This window comes from Pipra filicauda, unplaced genomic scaffold (genome assembly GCF_003945595.2).
Source record: "Pipra filicauda isolate LSUMZ 115617 unplaced genomic scaffold, ASM394559v2 scaffold126_size2276778_pilon, whole genome shotgun sequence".
Lineage (NCBI taxonomy): Eukaryota > Metazoa > Chordata > Aves > Passeriformes > Pipridae > Pipra > Pipra filicauda.
The window spans coordinates 2,096,771-2,120,212 of record NW_024103729.1 but is presented as its reverse complement, the minus strand read 5'-3'; the positions used below and the strand labels follow the sequence as shown (position 1 = coordinate 2,120,212).

General features: G+C 41.6%; 1 protein-coding gene across 2 annotated transcripts; it reads right to left on the bottom strand.

Moving 5' to 3' along the window:
* Window positions 1–1,381: 1,381 nt before the first annotated feature.
* Window positions 1,382–14,479, bottom strand: SLC16A14 (solute carrier family 16 member 14). Of its 2 annotated transcripts, none has more exons than XM_027739315.2 (6): window positions 14,396–14,473; window positions 10,128–10,358; window positions 9,571–9,869; window positions 8,570–8,713; window positions 3,595–4,587; window positions 1,382–2,100 (listed from the first exon to the last, which is right to left on the bottom strand). In XM_027739315.2, the coding sequence occupies exons 3-6, from the start codon at window positions 9,830–9,832 to the stop codon at window positions 1,952–1,954; spliced, it is 1,548 nt and encodes a 515-aa protein (XP_027595116.1). In that variant the 5' UTR covers window positions 9,833–9,869; window positions 10,128–10,358; window positions 14,396–14,473; the 3' UTR covers window positions 1,382–1,951. The 2 variants fall into 2 exon arrangements, with proteins under 2 accessions (XP_027595116.1, XP_027595126.1); XM_027739325.2 differs by having other exon boundaries at window positions 1,952–2,100; window positions 10,128–10,354; window positions 14,396–14,479.
* Window positions 14,480–23,442: the final 8,963 nt, after the last annotated feature.

Sequence of the window (23,442 nt, the reverse complement as noted above, 5' to 3'; positions counted from 1 at the left end):
GAACAGCATATTATTTATTACTGTAATATGCAAATAAAGTTACTTTTGACAAAAGACAAGGTGAAGATCTATGTATGAAGAGTACATACCTTTCAAAAAGGAAAAAAAAGGCAAATAAGGGAAATCATCACTTCAATATATATATTTCACAGATAAAAGATAGCTCAGTTAAAATAAGCTATCAGCAGCATTCACAACAAGAAGACATTAAACCTGTAACAAAGAACTGATGTGAAAGTTTATGTGAACATCTTCTCCAACAAAAAAAGCTGATTTTAAGAAGTTACTGTGTGTTCACACCATGTGTTGCAGTTCAGTGCCACCTCAGTTGTTTTATGTGACTTTTAAAGGCCATACATAACTACTATATAATTGAACCGATCTAAATCTTAAAGTAGTTCAGGGTTTTCTTAAGGTTTTTTTTTTTGGCTCATTTCAGTGATCTATTTTAAAATATGCCCTTGCCAACAGTTGTAGAAGTGCAACTCTAAGAAGCTGGTGAATTGCAATATAGAACAATACACACAGTGGTTCAGAACTTTTTCTCAGCCAACTTTGCAGCTATAAAGAGGATCGGTAGTGTTGCAAACTCAACTGTGTCTAATAGTTCTTCGATATAATTGAATAGTATCAATTTTTTTTTAAGGAATTCCAGCAGCACATATCAGTGTTATACTAAGAACCTGATTTGTCATGCAAAAAACTTTCATAAAGCTAGGAGGATAAAAACATACAGTGGCTTTTCTTTGATAGAAAAATTAACGTCAGATTCACCTCTCAAAGCTGAAAATTATGTCCTGTCCCACCAGACAACACCTTCTGCATTGGTTACCAGGTGCTTCATGTTAAGAAAATTTATTTGAATAATTCAAATGTTCTTTAGCTCTTCTGTGCTCTGCAGCATCTTATCTTCTAGTGAATAAACTTCTCAAACATGACCAGTCTTATTCAGTTCATGGTGTATGCTATGAGCAGGAACACAACTGCTCATAATGTAACAGTTTTTGTTATTAAAGTAATTGTAACAGAATTTAGTGTGCTGTACTAGAGCCCTTTCCCATGGAAGGACTCAGTGGCAATGTTAAGAAGTTCTACAGTACCTCTAATTAGGTAAAGGGGCCACAGACCCCAGACTGTTCCTGGAATCATTTTCCAGTCACGAGAATATTTTCCATATGTTTCTCGTTTCTGCATTTATGATTTTTTTACTTCAGGTGCATTAAGTGTCACAGCATTTATAATGCAGCCTGTGTGTTGAGGATGGCCACTTTATTACGCAGTTGATACTTTAAAAAAATAAAATTAAAAATCCTTGAAGTAGAATCACAGAATCACAGAATATTCTGAGCTGGAAGGGACACACAAGGATCATCAAGTCAAAATGAGTCACTTCAGAAAAATATAAGAACTTTTCTTCAGTTTTGTATCACAGAAATAGTCATTTTAAAACATTCAATTAATGGAGTTCTTATGCTAGCATTTCAACAGTACTTGACTAGCCAGGCAAGAAATACAATCATTTTCTTATACTCTGTAACTATCAGACTGAACACATAGTAGGAGGGACCTTTATAAATCATTCATGTCCTGACCAAATTCTCTCTAGGACTCGTGTAAATCAGGAGTAACTGCACTGCAGTCAGTGGATTCTCACCAGTGGTTAGTGGTGAAAAGTTGAAAGAGAAGCAAGGATAAAGGCTACTAGCATTGTGCTGATATTAAAAGACTAGCAGCGTGCTTTTAATCACTGTATTTGGTACTTCTAAAGTAAGAGATCTTAACTATTTTAAAAAGCATGTTTCTCATAATTTATTAGCATTATGGAGCACATTTGCTTTTCACTTAAGTACAGCTTAATGTGGTTGGTTTCATAAGAAAAACGTCTTCATACTGTCACACAATAGAAACATGAAATCAAAAAAGTTCTGTAAAAAAACTTCTGGAATTTGTTCTATACTTGTGCTTCTTCTGTAGATTTTTGTCTTGGCTGTTTCTTTTGAATACAAGGTTGTATAAGTAAAAATATTATTCCCACCATGTATAGCAAGCCAGCTATGTAAAAAGAAAAATCGTATTTTTGTGTGATGTCATAGATCCAACCTGGAAAATAAGGACAAAACATGTTTGTTACAAAGCTTGACAACAAGGTATACTGCATGGGAAAATACAAAAAATACTTCACATTTCTCTGATGACATTTCAGTCAAATCCATAGATGTTTTGTGGAAACAAACAATTTTCAAACAAGTTGTCACAGGTCTGAATTTAAAATAGACATTTTGTAATCCCAAACCAATCAGCTCTTCCACCCTACTACTGCCTTTGTGAAATCCCCAACACTGCCCAGTTCAAATGCTCTGCCTTGTGCAAGCAAACACATTCCCAATAGCTTCCTCAAAGACTCACATACCAGTAAAAGAGTTTTGAAGAGATATAATCTCAGTGCTGCAGTGACTCTCATTCCAACCTCAATTCCTTTGCAAAACCACATTAAAGTTATTTCAGAAAGGTTTGAGAACCCAAACTAGCAAAATTCTCTCATGTCACGCTGGCTGCATTGCGATGACACCACAGGATCAGCAGCTCTTTTTACATCAACCACTTGCATCCTATTTGCTTCGTAACCAGTGACCAAATACAGAGCCACGCTCAGCACAGACTGAGAGGTGCTGAGGGAACATATGGCAGAGTGAAACACTGCTGCTTTCAAAGGGCACTGAGTGAGCTTTCTTCTGACTCAGAGGTGGGCAGAGGAGCTGTTCTCTCTTTTCTGGGCTGCTCATGCTGCCAGTGGCTTCCCTTCAGCCCACAGCCATCCCTGGCTGACCATGGCCAAGACTATCAAGGTTTTTTTCTGCTTTCTTCTGACCAACATCCCTGTAAAAGAGAGCTCTAGTCTGGTACAGTACTGACAATTAGGACCCCTATCTCTTCTGCACTTTCACCCCTGCCTCTTTCTATGAGAAAATTCATAATGAATGTCTGTTCAAACCTAAGTAACTAGGGGTACTATGCATATTACACTTCTGCCTTCTGCTGTGAATGGCAGTAAAGAGGTTATGAGCACTTCAGTCCCCAGAGTAAGTATTTCTGGCTGAAGGAAGGCAAAGTTAGTTACATCAACACATCCACTGGCAGCTTTAAGTGGTGACACCCAAACACACCCCACAGTTCTTGGGGGTAATAACTGTGGTACAAACAGCTGCCTGCCCTGGGAACTAATCATCATTTTTTTCATGTGGTAGAGGAATGGGTATGTATAGTGCATATACTACATAAAACAGAAAAACAGGTTACACCTTTCTAGTTGAAAAAAAAGTGCATGACACTATTTTAGGGAAACATACCATTGAAAGCATAGATTTTAATAAATCTGGGGTTATTTCCAAGAACTGGAATTTGCAATGTGTGAGCTGGTACCCAGAAGATGTGATCTGTGAATTTGTACAATTTAAAGCTGAATGTTATAGTCCATTCTGGAGTAGCTGTGATTTTGTTAACTACACATGCTCATAACATAAGAAAATTTAATAAGAGAAGGAGTCATACAGTTATTATACAAACATCTGTTGTTTAGCAATTTGAACTTTTTACCTGCAAAGGGTGGTCCAAACAATGCAGATATTCCATTGGCACAAATGATGATGCCATAGGCATTTGCAAGGTGTTTAGTTCCAACTAAATCTTCAGTCACAACAGGCATTAGAGAAAAATAGCCACTGGAAAATCCTATTAGAGCACAAACCACAGCCAGGCCGACATATGTTTGTATTAGTGGCAAAGTAAGAATGCAGGTGACCAGGGTAAAGTTAGCCATAAGGAAGACATTCCATGTGCTGATGCACGGGAGATCAGAGATGATTCCAAGGATCACTTTACCAAAAATATGAACAATTGCTATAATGGATGTCAAAGGAAATACATTGTCCTGCCTAGATAAGTTGTACTGCTTGACTATTTCTGGAAGATGAATAAAGGGAATGACAAAGCTGCTATAGGCAAACAAAGCCCAAATTATAAAGGCCACAAATACTCTATTGGTAAACAGTGATGCAGCTCCAAAGTAGCTGGAGTACCATAGTGCAAAGCCCTTCCTGACTGTAAGTGTCAGCTGGCTCACTGTCTTAAGCAAGCGCAGTCCATACATATTCCTTCCGCTCCCAGAGCTACCTCCGATTTCTATGTGCTGAGCACTCTCAAGCACTCCTTCATTTGTTGCCTCTTCTTTTTTCTCTGGTTCTTCACCGAGGACTCCATTAGATTTTATAGTCTCTGTAGAATGGGACAGAGCTTTTGCTTGATTATCTTCACTATTACTTCTCACAACAGATTTTTCACTCAGGTCTTTGGGGGAGAGAGGTCTCATAAGTGCCCCACAGACACAAAGGTTCAGAGAGATGGCACCCTGGATGAACATGGCATTTCTCCACCCAAATTCAGTGCAGAGGTACTTCAGTAAGGCAGTCATTAAGAAAGCTCCAAATCCTGTTCCTGTGGTACTGAGCCCTTGTGCAAGCGCTCTTCTCTTCTGAAAATACTGCCCCACCATGACCACTGCAGGCAGATAAACCATGCCACTTCCAATGCCTATGAAAATAATAAAAAAAAAATCCTAAATAAATTTAAACTTTTTGCCAACAATGTAAAAAGCAATGAAAAACAGATCAGTTTTATTCCTAACTTTTATGCAAGCATACTGGTAAAACCAATAATAAAAATTAATATTCAATTCTGATGTCAGCTTTCATTTCTGTCCTGTAGTGTTTTCCAACATTTTCAGTACTCATTCTAGTGAGAATACAAAACAGATATTTAACTGCTGGAGAAACTTAAACACGTGGAAGATAAAACCTTACCTCAGTTCAGCATGACACTGCTGGAAGGGCACAAACGTGCCACAACCAATCAGGGACAGTTAATGTGAGGACAAACACAGACACACCCTATTCTGCATTTGCAATACCTGCATCTGATTGTATCAGTGACCCGAACTGCTTAGTGAGCACATCTTGCTGCTTTCCCCTAAGTTCACCAGCAGTGAAGATTCACACTGGTTTTGTCCTTGCTCTGTAACTGTGGTGCCGCAGTGACCACGATATGTGTTTCAGGAGTCAGCACCAGGGCTTAGCACGGTGGGGGGACCTTGGGTGGCTTCCAGGCTGGTTCTGTTTGGGCACTCCAAGGAAGTCCAGGGAGGGCCACACAGTAGCTGCACAGGCTAAGTCTTAAAAGGCAGATCTCTAATTTTGTAGAAACCTCCTCACCTGTAGTTAAAAAACAAGGTATTCATGGTATATACTTCAAGCAGAAAGTGTTAAGAGCTGTGCAAACTCATCATTAAAGAAGACAGTTGCCCATTTTTTCTCACAGCCTATTCCTCACAGAGGAATTTGGACTGGTACAGGTGTATGCAGAAGATGCTTCCCAATACAATGTGATCATAATTCAGAAGAGTGTTTTGGGGTTTAAAAGTTTTCCTAAACAGGTGATAACACAGCTGCAAGCAGCTACAGCATGACCTAGCTACAGCTAGGTGAGAGAAAGAACAGTGATTCCAGCAAAGCCTGAAAAAAAGCCCTTCAACATCACAGCAGTGACCATGACCGGTGCTGACTCGTTTTGCCTATTAGAAGTATTTATTTCTTTGCTAGGCAAATACACATTCAGGTTTTTATTTTGCACAAATGCCCCTCCCCAGCCACAGAGTTCAGGGAAGCCTCTTTTCCCCCCTGGAGACCTCCTGCTCCTCAGGCTGCCCTGGAGCTCTCCTGCCCCTCACTGCTGGCTGCAGTGAGGAATCAGCTCCTGCTTGCACCAGCGCTCACCGTGTTTCCCCAAGAATACAGCATTTTAAAATGGTGTTATCTTTTCATTCTGTGGGCTACATAGCGAGAGACAGTCTGATTACAAGTGAAGGCCTCATGTACCTGCCTCACAGGCACACACGGGGCCGCAGGTCTCTCCTTGCCTTTTCCTCACAGATTCGTCAGGGCCAGCTCGGCTCTGCCCCCGCCATGCAGGGCCTCGGGGACAGTCTGCCCCCAGCCCACAGGGCCTGCCAGTGCCAGCGGCTCCAGGACGGGTGAGGGGAGAAGGCTCCTCTGCCCCCACGCTGCTGCTGAGGGGAGGAGAGCAGAGCGGGGCTGGAGCTGTCGGCCAGGAGGTGAGGGGACCAGGCTGTGAGGAGCTGGGGAAGGGGAACCACTCTGAGGTAACCCCCCGGGATGGGCTGAGGCAGAGGGCTGGCTGCGGACAGGGAGACACGGTCGGGGTCACAGGGACATCCTGTGAGAAGGCAGGAGCCATGAGTAAGCCCACAGGCACAGCACGGGGGCCCAGAAGTGATGGCAGCAAGAGGCGGTCACTGTAAGGGAACAGCAGCCATGAGAACATGGCACAGACTTCCCTGGGGTGGCAGGGAATGAGGTGACCGTGAGCAAGGGGATGGGACTGAGTGGGCAGAGCCCAAGGCGAGGGGTGAGTGAGGAAACCATGTGTGAGGGGGTGGTGAGCCAGGGACCGGTGAGTCAAGGAGATGGTGAGTCAGGGGACAGTGAACGGAGGTCTCATGGAGCTGGAAGGAACATCTGAGGCACTGCTTTTCTGGCCAGAATTACTCCTGCAACACCATTTTATTTTTCCACCTCACATAAAAGTTTGCTTCTGAATTTTTTCCATATAATCTTTGTCACTTTGTGTGTGCTCTTCCTGAAAAGCAGCAAGGGCTGAGGGAAAAATATGTAGATTCCTGCCTGCTCAATTATATTCAATATATACAGAAACAGAAATTCTGAAAAAGGCAAAACCCTGTCTGTGGCCGTTGTTCTTTGTTCAGGAATTTACATTACTGAAGTCTATGGTATGGTGGTATAAAGAGTCAGCACAGTGACCATTGCTAGTTTTAATATTTCTCCACCCAGAAGGCTAAATCAAAATTTCTGTATAGAAATTCTGTAGCTTTCTATGAAATTCTATGAAAGGACGGTTTAAGAGAATGCCGAGTACTGAAGCTATTATTAGTATTACAAACAATTCCTTTTTTTCATGACGTTTCCATCTGTCACATATAATACAGACACTGTGCTTCATTTGCAAACATAGCTGGCCATGTTATCCGTGGAGTGAGTAATATTTCAAAGCCCCTTGATTGCTCAGTGTTGCTCAGATGATAAGTAAAGCCCAAATTTTATATTTCTTACCTGAGTAACTTTCACATTTCTGCTTCATATCTATTAATAGTATCTCTTTGCAGAAATGAACAGTAAATAAAATGAAGTAGTGCTTTAAGCAGATAATACTGGGCTATTCTACATAACTTACTTAAAGTAACTAAATTTTTTCACAAGACACATTACTGCTAGAACATGAGCATTCAGGCACTAAGGATCTGTTGATTTTGAAGAAAAATGCCTTTTCATATTTTGATCAGGGTCTTACAAGACAAAAGGTTTTCTAGACATCTAATTTCAATTAAAATAACAAAATATTACTTCGGTCATTTTGGTTGTAAAAAAGTGTAGCACTATTTGTTGCTATACATGATTGCTGATACAATGTGAATATCCTTTATTAGAAATTAGGTATGAAATCCAGCATCATAAATTATCCTAATTGAGGCTGGGATAGAGTTGATTTTCTTCCTAGCAGCTCACACAGTCCGTGTTTTGGATTTGAGGCCCAACTACAGCTGATAACACAGCATGTTTTAGCTGTTGCTGGGCACAAGCACCAAGGCCTTTCCTGTTTCTCACACCCCCCAACAGTGAACAGGCTGGGGGAGCACAAGAAGCTGGGAGGGGATGCAGTGGGATAGGGGACCCCAACTGGCTGAAGGAATATCCCACACCATTTCATGTCGTACTCAGTAATAAAACTGGGGGAAAGAAGGAGAAAGAGAGGGCATTTGGAGCTCCGGCATTTTTCTTCCCAGGTAACAGCTACACGTGACCAAGCCCTCCTTTACTGGACATGGTTAAACACCTGCCTGCCCATGGGAAGTAGTGGATGATTCCTTATTTTTCTTTTGCTTACGCACACAGCTTTTGCTTTACCTGCTAAACTGTATTTATCTCATTTTTACCTTTCTGATTCTCTCCCATCTCACTGTGGAAGAGTGAGAGAGGTGCTGTACAAAGCTTATCTGCCTACCAGATGTAACCCACTTCACCCTTTAGTTTTAAAGCAGCACATAGTTATTATAATCCGGTATTGTATGAACGTGGAGCAACTCCTGGAGTTGCTTTTGCTGTTTCGTCCTGTGACAAAGAGAGGAGTTAGCTATATATATAATTCAACAGTGTTTTAACATCTTTAAATTTCATTTGTTAGAGTTTGGCTTACATTAATTTGTCCAATTAAAAATGTCCTCTAATATATTCACTTGGCTAAAACTGATAAAAGCCCAATCCACTGAGTAAATAATTAAGATTTCTAAAAAGATAAAAGGCTGTAAAGACTGTGAAAGAAGAGCCGGAATAACTTTACAATCTAACTTCCCTCTTGACTCACTCGGATAACCTTCAAAGGAATCAAAAGTAATTGAACTTTCAAACATTAGTGCAGCTCTTACCGGCTGTCACTCCAAACGTAAGGAAGAGGTAGTGCACACTGGAGGCATAGGCACTCAGGATCCAACCCAGGGCATTCAATATCCCTCCAATTATAGCTGTCAGGCGGCACCCACACATGCTGATGAATAAACCAATAAAAGGACCTGTTAAAAAACATGAAAAAAAAAAGAGAAAAGACAAATTATTTATTTCATTCTTCTGCTCTAGCAATTTTTCACATTGACTTTTTTAATGCTTTAAATAAAATGTAAAACATCAGGCAACTTGTGCAATTCAGTTTATTTTCCATATTACTGCTTAAAATTATGCAAAGAAAAATATGACCAACTGATCAAATACTTAGCAAATACCTGCAAGACCTAAAATCAGAGTTGCCTCATGAAGGATAGACAGTTTAAACAGAGGAAAAAGCTGAAACTGCTGTTCCCAGTGCTGATGCTGTGTGAGTGCAGGCCTTTTTCATAAATAACTAGAAAGTAAACATTTTATTGTGTTTTCAGTGGGATATTTTAGGCAGATCTAAACACAGCTTTTTCAGTCTTCATTTAGGGAGCCATAGGTGTATATATACACATACATGCAACCATATCCTCCAGGTATTATTTTGGATTGATCCAACCACAACTTAAAAAGTAAGTTTTAATTCAGCTGCCAAACTTAAATATAAACTGAATTCAACATTTTCTCCTCCTAGATAGAGTACAGAAAGGACCACAAGCTTCACAGATCATCTGTTTCCTTAATTGTAGTGAGACCTTGAAGTCACAGGCTTCCTTTCCTGCTCATCCCGTCTCCTGGACTGACATCCCTATCATCTTCCCTGTTGTTCCCTTTTCCATCTAAATTGTAAAACTCGTCCTAGGGACTTCAAAAAGGCAACTCAGGACAACTTTGTCAGCTCTGCTAATAAAATGGGAAACTAAGAAAATACTTTAGGGATGAATGGCAAACATATTCTAAAAATCTGTGTAGTTTTGAAGTAACTGATGCTAAAACATACCCACAATAAGTGTAATGCCCATGCTGAGGGAGCTGACCCACGCTGTTAAGCCACGGCTCTGATTAAACTCTTCAAGCCATTCCATGTTGAGTACTCCAAGGGCCATTTGGGAACCCATGATAAGTATGTGCACAAGGAAAGAGGAAAATACAATCATCCAAGCCCATCCTCCATCGATGTTTGGATTAGGCTTAATTGGCTTACTTCCAACTTTTGAGTTGTCTCCAAAATCATACCCAATATCCTCTCGACTAGCATACATTTTCTCCACAGTATTCTGAAACAAATGCAGTAAATACCTACAAAATACACACAAAAATATCAGACTTTTTATTTTGGCTACAGTGAATACCACAAATCCCTATCATATTTCGCCACTTTTATTTAGTGCAGTTCTCAAGTTAATATTGTGATTTCAGTGTTCAAATGTAAAATGCTTAGAAAATTGTCCAATTAATTTATTTCTTTGTGTACCTTATTATCATGGCTGTCTATGCAGGAGTATTTACAGGCTAAGAGTAGGCTGCATTATTTCCATTACTATAGATTCTACTTACTTTCAGGTGGCTGAGAGCACTCACTCTTCATGGGTTGACTGTGGTCCCAAAAAAGACTGGTCTCTCTCTCTATATTTCTTCACTGTATCACCTTTTGCTGTCCCAGTAAGATTTTGCGCCTTTGTGTTCAAGTTCATAAAGCTTTGAGTAAAGAAATGAAATCCTCAAGAGGCAAGTAGTTGAAGTTACCCCATCTTTTCAGAGGAAACCAGTTTTCAGATGTATTTCTTCCTTAGCAATGGCAGAACAAGAATGAAGACAGCAAAAGATAAAGAATTACGGTTCTTGATTTTGAAAACGCTTTGCTTACATAAATCACAACAAGGGGATTGTTACTACCTCTCTGGCAAGCTTTTTAGTAGAGTCAATGTGACAAACAGTTTGCTATTATGCTTTCAGTTTCCATAGTATTAATCCTTATAATCCTACCAAAACCAAAGAATTCTTCCAAATGAATGTCAGTGCCTATCAGAATCAAACCCACAGGCAGAGTTATGTATAGGTGTACATAGGAGCAAGCCATACTTAGCATAATTTGATTACTTCAATTTATTCTGTTGTTACTCTAAACAAAGATTGCAACACAATGTGAAAATAATTTCAAGACCGTTTTTAATTGATTAACATGCGAGGTGCAGAACCCAGCCTTCCCTCCATCTGATTTCTGCTGCAACAGATTGAAATATTACCCAACTGTGGAGCACCACATAGGTTTCCATGGAGACTAGAAATGTAGTGATACAATTTACCAGAGATGGTAATTTTTTGTCTTTCCTTCTCCAGAGAAATAAAAAGAAACATCAGCTTCACGACAGTTGAAACAGAGAAGAAAGTTATCAAAAATTGTTTAAAAAAGCTCCTTATATATTCTGAGAGCCCTCAGAAGGTGTCTTTCTGGGCTAGCTCCTCACTGCTGCAAACGGGCAGTGAATGGACTAACTCCGATTCTGTACCAAATGAAGATTTGTCTTTAAATCCATGACTGCATTTTGCTTCTCAAGGTACTACCTTTCCAAACGATTTTACTTTTTTTCTGATTGCTAGATGAACACAGAGAGATGGCCCTGGAGTATTCCACGCCGATACACAGATGGAGTCAGAGCTGACTGGTCAAAGCTGTTTTTCTCACAGACACCAGTGAACACCTGTTGACATGTGTGACCTCCCCAGCCTGGCTGTTGGGTAAGTTACCTTTGCAGTCAAGTGCCACCTGACCCTTCCTGGCACTACAGGCAATAATGTGTAACTAAGGGCAGCTTGGACACGTAGGTTCCTCCAAGAGCACACTGATTTGCCTCATACAGTGAGCTGGAGCTAAAATATGTTGTAATCCTGGCATCAAATTTTTCACAAATACTCTTCAGTGACTAAGTTCTCCCTAGCCCTAATTTGGCTATGGCAGGTATTGGTGACAGGGAGGAAGAACAAGAACTTGTGTACATTTAACACTGCATGGACAGATAAAGTGGGATCGATTGATGAGTCCACACCTGGCTGCCAGTGGAAACAGGTACTGAAATGCCTTATAGGCTTTGCTTTCCAAACTGAGAAACAAGAAGAATGGGGATGGTGCTTAGAGGTCTTTCCAGAGGTCCTGCAGCGTGTTTGAGGCAGGAAGGGTAGCAGGGGAGCCAGGCAGAGCCATGTGGGGGTGCAGACTTGTTTTTTGATGATAAGACAACAGCCTGGGATAGCCTTAGTTACAAACGTAGCTCATCCTTCCTCTACAAAGAGTAGGTCTTAAAGGTGACATCCCAACTCTTTCCTAACAATGTACTTGGAGCCAGATCCCCTGTTGCTGTAGTTTAGAGGACCACCTATGGAGGATTCAGCCCACTCACAAGAGAGAAGACTAACTGCATAAAGGCGATAAACACAGTGAATAATCATGCTAATGGGAAATCATGAGAAATAGCAGAATGAAGGAAAATCACAAGCTATTATACATGCTCTGCATAAGATTAATGAAAATGTATGATGGATATTACAGTACATCTTTGATAATGGAATACAAAATTATGTAACTGAAAATTCAGAGTCAGGATTAAATGTGAGGCCTCACCTTTCTCTTTTATGCTTTTGACTGGTTTTGTACACACCTGAATCCTGATACTGGATACAAAAATTTTCTTCTTTGGACAGAAAACTGACACAGCTTTTACCTATTTTAAATTATTTGAAGCAAAAATAATTGACATTGAGCTACAAAGATATGACACTCATCTCTGCAGTCTTGCTGACAGAATGGGCTTAGATTGAGTAGATGCAAGTTAATGTCATACTTGCATCAACCTCCACAAATCTTCAGAAAATGCATATATTTTCCCTTTGAACTAGATTCTTGCTTATTATTACTGTTTTACTGTTAACTTTTCCCTAACGTCACAATTTCAGAGTGAATTCACTCAAAAGCAGGCAAGTCATCTCCAATAACTGCACAGACTCTCAGGCTCTGGATAAAGCAAGGAATGGATGCCTGGATCACCTTCCCAGTACTGACTCATCGCCCCATGGCCTGTTGTGCCCAGGAGAAATGCAGTTACCTGTCCTCAGCCTTCTTCCCACACCACAGCACAGCCAAAAACAGTCTCATGAAAGGCAGAGGAGACCAAGGGAGTCTTTGTAATTATGAAATCCTAGAGAGGCAGGCCAGTTTCCCCAGTAAGCAAGGCAGTGAAGACCCATTCACAGTAACAATGTTTGAATACAGCCCCTCACAGGGAATTGCATTTAAAGGCAGGAGAATCTGGATTCCTGTTTGGTCAGCTGGAGAAGATCTAGATTTTTTTTTTTTCAGAAAAGCTTTTAGGACTGTATGCACACAAAGTATGCAGAGCTCTCAGAAAAATGGCCCAGATAGTAGTGACTGGAAAGATGCTGAGCTTTTTTGAAAATCTGACTCATGAGCTATTTCAGGGGCAAATGCAGGTGCTGTAATAAGACCATAGTTAGCAGCAAAACACCCAAGTTCCCTGTACCATCAGCGGAGCTATGGCTCTCTAGCCTGTAGTTGAACTAGATCACTGAAAAACATCTGATCTTGATATCAAGTCCGTATGATGAATAATTGACATATACTTGGGCAACCTCTTCTAGCACGCGACTGCCTCAGTATTAAAAGTTATAGAATAAAATCGTACTTTAGAGGCACTTCCAATGGATAACTCATAAACGTATTATAACTAGTAATGAGTTTTGCTTTGCAATATTCCCAGTAGACATACCACATGTAATTATTTGTCTGCTGAAGGCATACAGAAAAAACATTGTTAAAAACATCGTTTATTTTGGTTTTCATATGTTTTGGCAGTCTGACCTCACCTAGCCAACACGAGCACTTCAGCTGTCAACGACTTCACTGGAGATGCGAACACTGGCCACACCGAGCCACAGTGGCAGGAGTGTGTGTCCAGCAAAGAACACAAAATCGGGGAAATTAAATGTTCAAAAGGCTAACTGCCAGGGTCACAAGTTTGCATAAAGTCGGTAGCGGTTCCATTTCCAGACTGGGGGTGCTGCCCTGCTGTCCCTTCCCGGGAGCTGTTTCCCAAGCCCTGCTCTGACCTCCCCGGGCGATCCCTCGGTGCTGTTCTGCCGCGGTGCGACCCACGCGTGGTGCCACGTCCCCGGGGACTGCGGGGATTGGTTTAGGCAGTAAAACATTTTTCTCCTAAGGGAACGGGCAGCTTTTGCCAAGGGAATGGTCAGCTTTCACCAGGCATGCACCTTTGTTTTGTACAGGGTTACGAGAGCAGCCCGAAGGCAGGGGATGTACTTTTCGCCCCAAGATAACAGATTTGGGAGCTCCACATGCTGAGCCTTCCCCCAGCACTCCAGTGAGGTTCCCCTACGCGAAACACCGCCGGGGCGAGCACGGCCGCCCCTGCCCGCGCCGGGGCTGCTCCGGGGGCAGCGCAGCAGCGCCGGTGGCGGGCAGGGCGGGGGCCCGGGCACGGCCCGCGGGGCTGCGGCGGGGGCGGCGTTCGGGAGGGCGGCGCGGCGGCGGCACCGCCCGCCCGCGGAGCACAAAGGATGACCGCGAGTTACCCCGCTGCGGCAGCGGTGCTCCCGGCCCGCCGCGAGTCACAGGGGTCCCCGCAGTCCCCGGGCAGCCCCGCGCCCCTGCCCGCGCTGCACCGTGCGGGGACAGCCCGGCCCGGCCCGGCCCAGCCCTGCGCGCCTTTGCCGCAGGCGGTCCCTGCCCGCTCCCGTCCCGGTGCCGGTGCGGGTGCGGTGCGGCGGCTCCCGGCTCCTCCCGAGGTACTCACCGCGCCGGGCTCCGCCAGCGCCGCCGTCCCTGCCCGCCACGGCGCCGAGCCCCCGCTGTCAGCCCAGCCCGAGCCCCGAGAGCTGCTGCGGGCTGCGGTGTCCACCTGCGCCCGGCCCCGCTCAGCCTCGCCCCTGCTCGCCGCCCCGGGGCTTATTTTCCATTGGAGTGCGGCACTGGTCTGGGGCCCCCTGCCCCCCAGGCGGCTCGTCTTCTGCACCGCCTTGTCTCCATTCCCTGCAATTTCAAATCTCCACGCTCTTTCATTCCTGCGATACCGGCTAATTCTGGTTTGGCGGAGCAGATTTGCAATCCTCTCACATGCACACTCTTGTGGCTGAATGAAGTTTATTGCTGCACAGGTTATCGCCGGAAATTTACATCCCAGAGAGTTAGAGGATATAGTCCAATAAAAGCAGCCAGTATCAAGATCTTAACGGCCGTTGAATTATGTTTACTTCTTCGTTGAATTTATGCAGCTAAACCACCCTAAGAATGAAGCTCGAAAGTTTCACTGTATGGTACCGTATTTGTGTAATAAATAAGTTTCAAAAATATTACTCCCTTAGGAGAAAAGCTGCAGAAATACATTATTTTTTCAGACCAGTATTCACACCTCGGTCGTATCTTTCTGAATAATCTGACTAATGAGATATATATTCTGCAATTCATTGTTTTGATTATTTGCAGTGAATATATCCAGGCTAAAATGATTTTATGCCACCATACAAAACTTTCATCATCGAAGAATCTTGATGTTCTAGCAGTGCACGGAGTAGTATAAATGAAGACTGTTCAAGAATATGTAAGAAGTACTTTGAGAGAAAAGAAAATGAGGAGAGGCCAACAGGAATGTTTTAATGGTGTTGTTAATGCTGTCTACGTGCAAGACATGGTGGTACAGAATCTGTTAGAATTGCTTTTAGAGGGGTTAAAATATGTATTTGGGGCTTTTTATATATTTTTTCCTACATTTTTATTTGACTCTTTGGTTTATCTGCTGTTTACACTTGAAAATCTCATCTATTTTTTAATTCAAAAAATGTGCTGCTCCATTATGTATTTAGTCTATCAAATATATCATTATGAAACACTTCTGTCTGGGTTAGATTCAAGTGTGTGGCAGACTATGGGCTGTTGCTATGGCTTCAGTCTTTACATAAAACTTACATACTACTTTGCACTGTAGTCTTCAAAAAATAATCCTTTCCCACAATGAACAACTGGATTACTGTCAGAGACTTGTGATTGGGTTATTTATTTTTCCTTTATAAATAAAACTAGATTTGTCATTTTAAAAGACTATGACACTGCATTGCAAATGTGTGTCATTCTGAAGTATACATATTCCTTGGTTCCTTTGTGTTTTACAGAAAATACCTTGCCCAACAGTGTATGGGCATTCTTATCCCAGAATTTAGCTTTGGCATTAGCTTTTTGCCTGAAGTCTGGTTTCTTAAAAGGTATAATGCTAGGTACTTGACATTTGAAATCTGCTGCTTATTGACTAATGTTATTACTCAAGTTTGAGACACATATATTTGCACTTGTGAATTATCTAATATGCTAACGTGCTTTATTAATCTGGCACAGAAATAGATTTGTCTGTTAACCCCACATTGCCTCCAGTACCCGAGATGCTGCCTGCGTGCCTAAATCCTTGTGCCAACAGAGATTTGATCTGATGGAGAATTCACTTAGCTGTGTCATACTGCTACAGCAGTTCTGCTTCATGTGTCATTGTGGTTCTGGGCTATAAGCCTGGATTTATGTTGCCTTTTGGAAAGGTGAGTATGTAAGGACCTACTTGAATTTAACCATTAAATTGTGCAGGTCTAGCAGCAAGGGTGCAAACTATGTTCAGTAAGGGAAAAGTCCGTTTTGTAAGAATGGGAAAGACAATTCTATGGTATCAGAAAAAGTGCAGTTTTTGGCAAAGATGAATAAGGTGCCTGATCCAGTAAAATAAGATGTAAACCAAGTCTGACAGATTCTGGTGCACCCGTGCACAATCAGTCACAACTCCATGGACTCGGCTTCAGACTTTTGCTCCTTGTTTTGCCATTCACTATTGTTGGCAAGAGTCCAGCTAAACGATCTTTGCCGCTCCTTCGGGTAGTTTTAGATCGTTATCAGATCTCCCCTTATTTTCTTCTTTGCCAGGCAAACCAAGCCCAACTTCTTCAACATCTCTTCACAAGTCATGTGCTGTAAGCCATTTACCATCTCATCAGCCCTCTGCACGTCCCTCTCCTGTTTCTTGAAATCCTTCTTGAACTGGGGAGCCCTGAACGGGACATATTATCCCAGGTGTGGACTCATTAGCACTAAGTAAAGAGGGATAATAATTTCTATTCATCTGCTGTCCATGCTCCCTTCCTAATGTAGCTCAGTGTATGGTTCACTTTCTTCGCAATGAAAACACCCTGTTGGCTCATGTCCAACCGAGTGTCCGCTGTGACAGCCACATGCTTTTCAGCTGCTGCTGCCCTGAGCACTGGTGCCTGGCACTGTCCAACCCCATCTGCACACTCTGCACTCCTCGTTAAACTTCATGAGGTTTCTGTTGACCCGGGTTTTAAGTTTCTCAAAGGCCTCTCAACTGAACCTCCGCTGTTTGTTTTGAAAACCACCCCTTCTAAGTTAGTATTGTCTGAAAATCTCCTGCAAGTGCATCCTGTATCCAAGTTACTGGCACCAGTATTGACTCCAGACTGTTTTGTTTGTACTGGTCACCAACTAAACATCAACCCATTGATTCCTACTCTTCAATTGCCCAGCAATCCATCCAGTTTTATCCATCTAGCAGTACATTCATCCAGACCATACTCTTCAGCTTTTTCCTCACCCTGGGCTCCAACCACTTGCTTAATTCCCATTGCTCACAAGGGCAGCTGTGCTGGAGAGCTTACAGACCATTCAGCCCTCTGCAAATGTGTATTGATGAACCTATAAAGTGCTATTTAACTTCCCAGCATTTTTCCTCTACTTCTGCTGCAGTGCTGATTATTCTCCTCCCTAAAGTTCTCATTAAGTCACCACCCTGCTTCCCATGACATGGTGGTGCTGCAGTGATTGATGAGGGAGTACAGGTTTGAAATAAAGCCTGGTTGCTGCAGCATCAAGACACAGAACAGAAAAAACATCCTCCTCCCACTTTTGTTCAATCACTGAACTTTTAACCAGTGCAAAGAAGCATCAAATAATCTGGTCAAATAATCTGGTCAAATAATCTGGTCTTTTACAATTATTGCTAAAAGGAAAGATAAGTTATGGTATTTATAAATTTTGCCTCCTCTTTTTTCCAGAGGCCTCTTTGGGTTACTGAAGAATTCTGTGTATTTGCAAGGGCATGTTACATTGGTCCTGGAGTAAAAAGGAAAACAAGCCAAACTTAATGCTGTAATTTGCCATAGAGACTGCACAGAAGTACAGCTTTCTTATGACACCCTAAAAGCTTGTGTGTTCTCTTCGTTTTGTTAACTCCAGACTGCCAAACAGAAATAATGCATATTTTCTTGTTTTCTCACTGCCTGTCTGAGGAGAATCCTTGGTATCCTTGGTGGATTCACCACAAACAACATTCTCAAACAATACCCCAAGCAAGTATGAACATTTTCAGCAACTCCCCCGCCTACTCCCATGATAGCTGCAGTCTTACTCAAATGGGAAAGAATGAACTAATTTACTATCTTCAAGTTCACCAAAGACTGAGGATAGACCATGGGAATGGATTTCAAAAATAGAAGAAAAAGCAACATTTTTATCATTGCTGCCATGGAGAATTCCTTCTGGAGAATAACTACTTATCTTTTCTCTTTCTGTTCTCCACAGCTGCATTATAGCAGCTACAGATATGGAGGGACTAAGAAAGTCCTGTCCAATTTTCTTAGATCCTTCAGGGGGACAATGCAGAATCGTAGAATGGTTTGTGTTGGAAGGGACCAACAGAACATGTAGTTTCAAACCTGCTATGGTTAGGAACACCTTCCACTAAAGCAGCTTCCTCAAAGTCCCATTCAGCCTGGTCTTGAACACTTCCAGGGATGGGGCAGCCACAGCTTCTTTGGGCAGCCTGTGCCAGTGTCTCACCATGCTCCCAGTGAAGAATTTCTTCATAATATCTAATCTAAAGCTACCCTCTTTGAGTTTAAAGTCATTAAACTTGGTAAAACATCCTCTGAGTATCCTATGAGAGATGTGAGAGTTTCCTGGAGTGTATTGAAAGGACAAAAAGATGTTTCTCATCAGATGAGGATGCTGCAGGGGTTAACAGTCCTGCCTCAGAGGCTATTTCGTCAATGCCTTGACAAGATTCACATTAGAAGTTCCCCCAGCAAAACTGAGTGTTGTCTCACATGAGAGATTGGGGCCAGGCTCTTCCTGCCACAAGAAGTGCAGTACGAATGAAGTGGGACAGTGAATGGGAACAGGACACTGAGCTGGCAGGGTACATTGGGTGGGTAGGAGTATGTACAGTGGCTTCTGCTCCTGAACTGGAGTGCCACTACCCACATACTTTTAAGTTCTTCAGTGGCAGCAGCAGCAGCAAACCTGGGTTTCCATGTTGTAGATAAAGATATCCATAGGAAAACAAATGTTTTGCAACTCCTTATAGTTATTTCCCTGATTCAGAAAGTCACACCACAGGAGCAATGATACTTGCTCACAAAACAAAGGAAGAGATGACAAAACAGTGCTTTCTTGCAGTGCTATTTAATTTCAGCTTTATACGTTAGCAATCCAAGTTGCATATTGAGGAGGTAAAATAAACTATGTTATCAAAAAGAACTCTATTAGTCCTAAGTGCTGTTGTAACACTAACATGTTTTGCACGTGGCGATATCTCGCTTTTCTGGTTTAAAACGTGTGAGCATAAGGGTGTGGTTGCAGTTGGCTGAACATCTGAAGTATGGTGTGAGGAGAGAGAACTCGGGGGCCTCTGATATGACTCACAGTGGCACTGCAGTCACTTCCTCCAGGTCAAACTTGTGCATGTAAGAGATGGCAGAACGTTCAGTGAGAACTGCATGACTTGGTCATGGGTCACACCTGTTGCAAATACACCGCATTAACTGCAAATTCCAGCAAGGTCAAATTAGGACTGAACTAGTTAATATAAATGATTTATTTCAGTGAGTCCTGCACCCTGTGGCATACAAGTCTCAGTATTAATCTGTGTGCAGTAGCTTTCTAAAATTTTCACACTTGGACCCAACGGGTCCGAAGTAAATGTTTTGCATGTCTTATCCAAATCAATAAATTTGATTTTACTGCAGATTAAGCATGAAGTTTTAAATGTATTCCTGGCTTTGTTCTGTAGTTTTCTTCATGCTTATCTTGACGGGCATTTAGGTCAAAAGAATCCTGATCTGTAAATATTTTGAAAATATGGTCTAAAACAGTGTTTGTGCTTGTAAATTTTGAGTTCATCTGAGATGGATCTGTGATTTTCCTTTTTGTTTCCCTTTTTATTCTCTGTAGCACCACTGCCAAAGTATTACATTCTTTATAACCAGTGCATGAAATATCAATGCTGTCATGAAATCCGAACATCAACATTTTGGTACCTTGATTTGTATAAAATCCCAAAGCAATATATTTTCAGAAAGGGTATTTTTTTAAACACCAGAACTGCAATGATGTTATGATTCACGAGAACAGAGCAAGTAAACAATGATTAGAGACAGGAGGAGACACGTACACTGTCCTCCACTGGATCGAGAGCTGTAAATATGTCAGCCAAGTTAGAGGAGGTAACTTCCTCAATTCACAGCTAAACTAAACTTCATTGTGTGATTAGTGGCTCAGATCTCATAAGGTCACCTCCATCAGTACTTGAGCCAGGTATTTTCAGGTTGTGTGAAGCTGCCAGGGTGTTCTCAGTGTTCTCCTGCTGTTGCACTCCGCAAAGCTGCACGGGCTGTTTTGGAGGGCTGGGGTGTGACTGATCTGCATTAGGCCAACAAAACCCAGAGATTCTGCAACAGAGATCGCTGTGAGAGCTCAGCCAGAACTATTTGTACAAAAGCTGCCATTATGCATCCAAAGTAGAGTCATTCCTTCCTTCTCAGTAACTGTTCCAGTGTCACTTGCTTGTTTTGTTGGGGTTTTTTCAGTCTCTCTCTGTATAGCACTCATACTGTCAATAGCTACAGTTTTTGCTAAACAGAGATAGGGAGGGAAATGGAATGTATTATTAAATTGCCTCAAGTTCCTTAGAAAATTTAATAAATATAAACAGGAGTGCAAAATAGAAGTATATTTTATGGGTTTTTTTGATTTGTGAGCATTTTGTAAACTCCAAAATGAAATTCAAACATTCCATTAAGGCCTAGGTTACGTTTCCCTGTTAAGTTCTTGTTCTTGAGCTGTAAACAGAGGGCTTCCTTTGAAATGTATAACAGCACAAACTAAACAGTTGTTGCCTTGTGCTTAGTTTGTCTGTATCTCAGTGTATAAAGAAATATTTGCAACTTTTCAAGGTCAACTAAACTTTCAGTGGTAGATTATCACTATGCTAATCTACATGTGAACCCCTCCCAGCATTCCTTCTCACCCTTTCTGCAGAGAGTTCCACGAGAAAGTAACAGTTCAGATTATATGCCACCCATGGTTGTCCTACAGGTACCACTACCTACAGGTTGCCCCCTTTCCAAATGACATTACACGTATCAGAAACTCGGTCCTATTCGGGACTCTGAAGCTGGATCAAGTGCCTCGTGCTTCTGTGAGCTGGATCAGTTTCTGCACATTTTGTGGGGCACACAGAGCACCAGAGCTTGTTTTCTCACCACACAACAAACTGCAAACCAGCAGGATCATGAGTCCATGGGGCTAAAGGTGTCAGATCATTTGTGTGGATATCATGGACTGGATCATCAGGGTATTTAGATGAAACTGAAACATTGAGACATTCTGAGCAGTTACTGTCAAATTGTCTTTGGGAAGGTGAGACTTTCATGAGATTAAGGGTGACCTGTTGGGTGGAAGAAATTGTGCTCTGATTTCTAAGGAAGCAGTGAAAACAATGCAATACCTGTAGGAATGTTTCACATCCAATACAGAATGAAAAGTACAATATAGGTCATTTGTTTCATTATCAAATTAGTAGCTGCTCTTCAGTAATACAATTTCTGTTACTTTTGCTATTTATTTTAGATTTTTTTCATAAATATGTTAACATCCACATCTAAAGAAATCACCGTGGTGTAGTGATGATTGCAGAAAGTAACCTATCAGCAATGAAATTTTAGATTTCAGGGCTTTAATATTTTAGAAATTACCTCGTATTTGGTAATATAATGGACTAAATTGCTCCGGGTTTTTTTTCCCCCAAATTTGATAGCATTGCTTTAAGTGGTGCAGAATGAAGCTGTTTTCAGAATCTGCCTAGCAACAAGAGCTGCTCTCTCTCCCTCTAGTGGAAGATAATAAAATAGTTTTCTTTCTGGTTTTTCATATGTAAACCATCAAATAATACTGTCAGAGGTTGAAAGCTTTTCTGAATAAGACTATATCATAATTTGTGTTTACTGTATAACATAAATGTTATACGAATAGCATTGTAATGCTTTATGTTTGCATATTAATATTTTTCTGCAAGTGCACTGTTTTTAAAGTGATTCTATGGATTGTAAAATATTTCTATGTGTAAGTATCTACAGATATCGAGACACTTTGTAAAAAAACAATAAAGGCCCCGAAGTTAAGATTAAAAATAACTCCTAATCTCAAAAGTAAAATACAGTATGCTTAATGTTGAACACAGGAGCTTGGTATTTGCCAGATTGATCCTCAGTTTAAAAAGGAAGTACCTAAATTATAAACTTTTTATTTTAGCCCAAAGTGCTTTCAGTATTTGTGGTGTTCACCAAGAGGAGTGCCACAATATTTGGATGCAATGTGTATCTTTTTTTTATAATTAGATGCTACAATCTACTGCTTTGTTTCAGTCTCCTAATAAACAAATTTTTAAAGAACAGCATAAACATCTTACAAGCATTTAGTATTCATTGGGAGTACAAACTGCTTATGTAAGTAAAGATTTACAGGACTAAGTCAGTAATTAGGGTAGTAGAAAATACTTCTTATGTACTACTGATTAAACAAGATATGCCTATAATTACTGCACTTCTAGTTTCCAAAATGTACCAAGACCATTTTTTCTTGGCTAGATTCCTGTTGCTGTTTTTCAGGGGCACGTTTGATTTCTAATTAGGCTACTGAGCTTCTTTTTAGTGTATTTTTCTATTTTGTGTTTTTATCTCACTTTCTCTATTAGTACTTTTCTTTCCCTTCCCTGTTGCCATACAACACTTCACACAGGTAGCTGGGGAAGCTGTCAGTCCAAGGGGATCTGTAGGCACATGCAGGTAACTTGAGAGTCTTCATCTTTTCGGGAAAGGCACTTTCCCACCTGCAAGTCACTGCCTTGCACTGAGTTTGTCACTGTGAACATTTCAGTTCGATTTCATTTGAATTTGTGTATTTGTTGTTCTTACCAAGTCACTAAAGGGTAACAAAGCTACTTGACAAGAAGTGTTGGGTGACAATTCTGGGTTGCCGCTGCCTCACTCAAGTACTAGCAGAAAGTAGATCTCTGAGCAAGACAGGAGAGGTTTTATTTTCTTGCACGGAGGAGTGACTCCAAGGACTGTGGTGCAATGAGTCAGTCGAATTGTAATTGCTTTAAGAAGCAGAGAAACTTAGAGAGGGGGGTGAAACAGTGCGCTGAGAGACGATACAGGAGAGATGGTGGAAATGCCAGTATGGCCTCCTATCCGCACTTAAAATTCTCCTCCAGCATAAGGAAGAGACGTAAGGGAGGGACAGAGGGATGTGTGAGACAGTGCTTTTGTCAGCCCAGCAGCTCTGCACTTTCATCCCGAAAGAGATAGGCTGGCATAAATGCGTCCCAGGCTCTGGAATCTGGCAAACTATTTACGGCTCGGTTAGTTTGTGTTGTTTTGGGAGGGTGACAGAGAACAAAAAGCAGAGGAGCAAAGTGCGAAAGGGACATTTGCCCACTCACTGTATTATCGAATG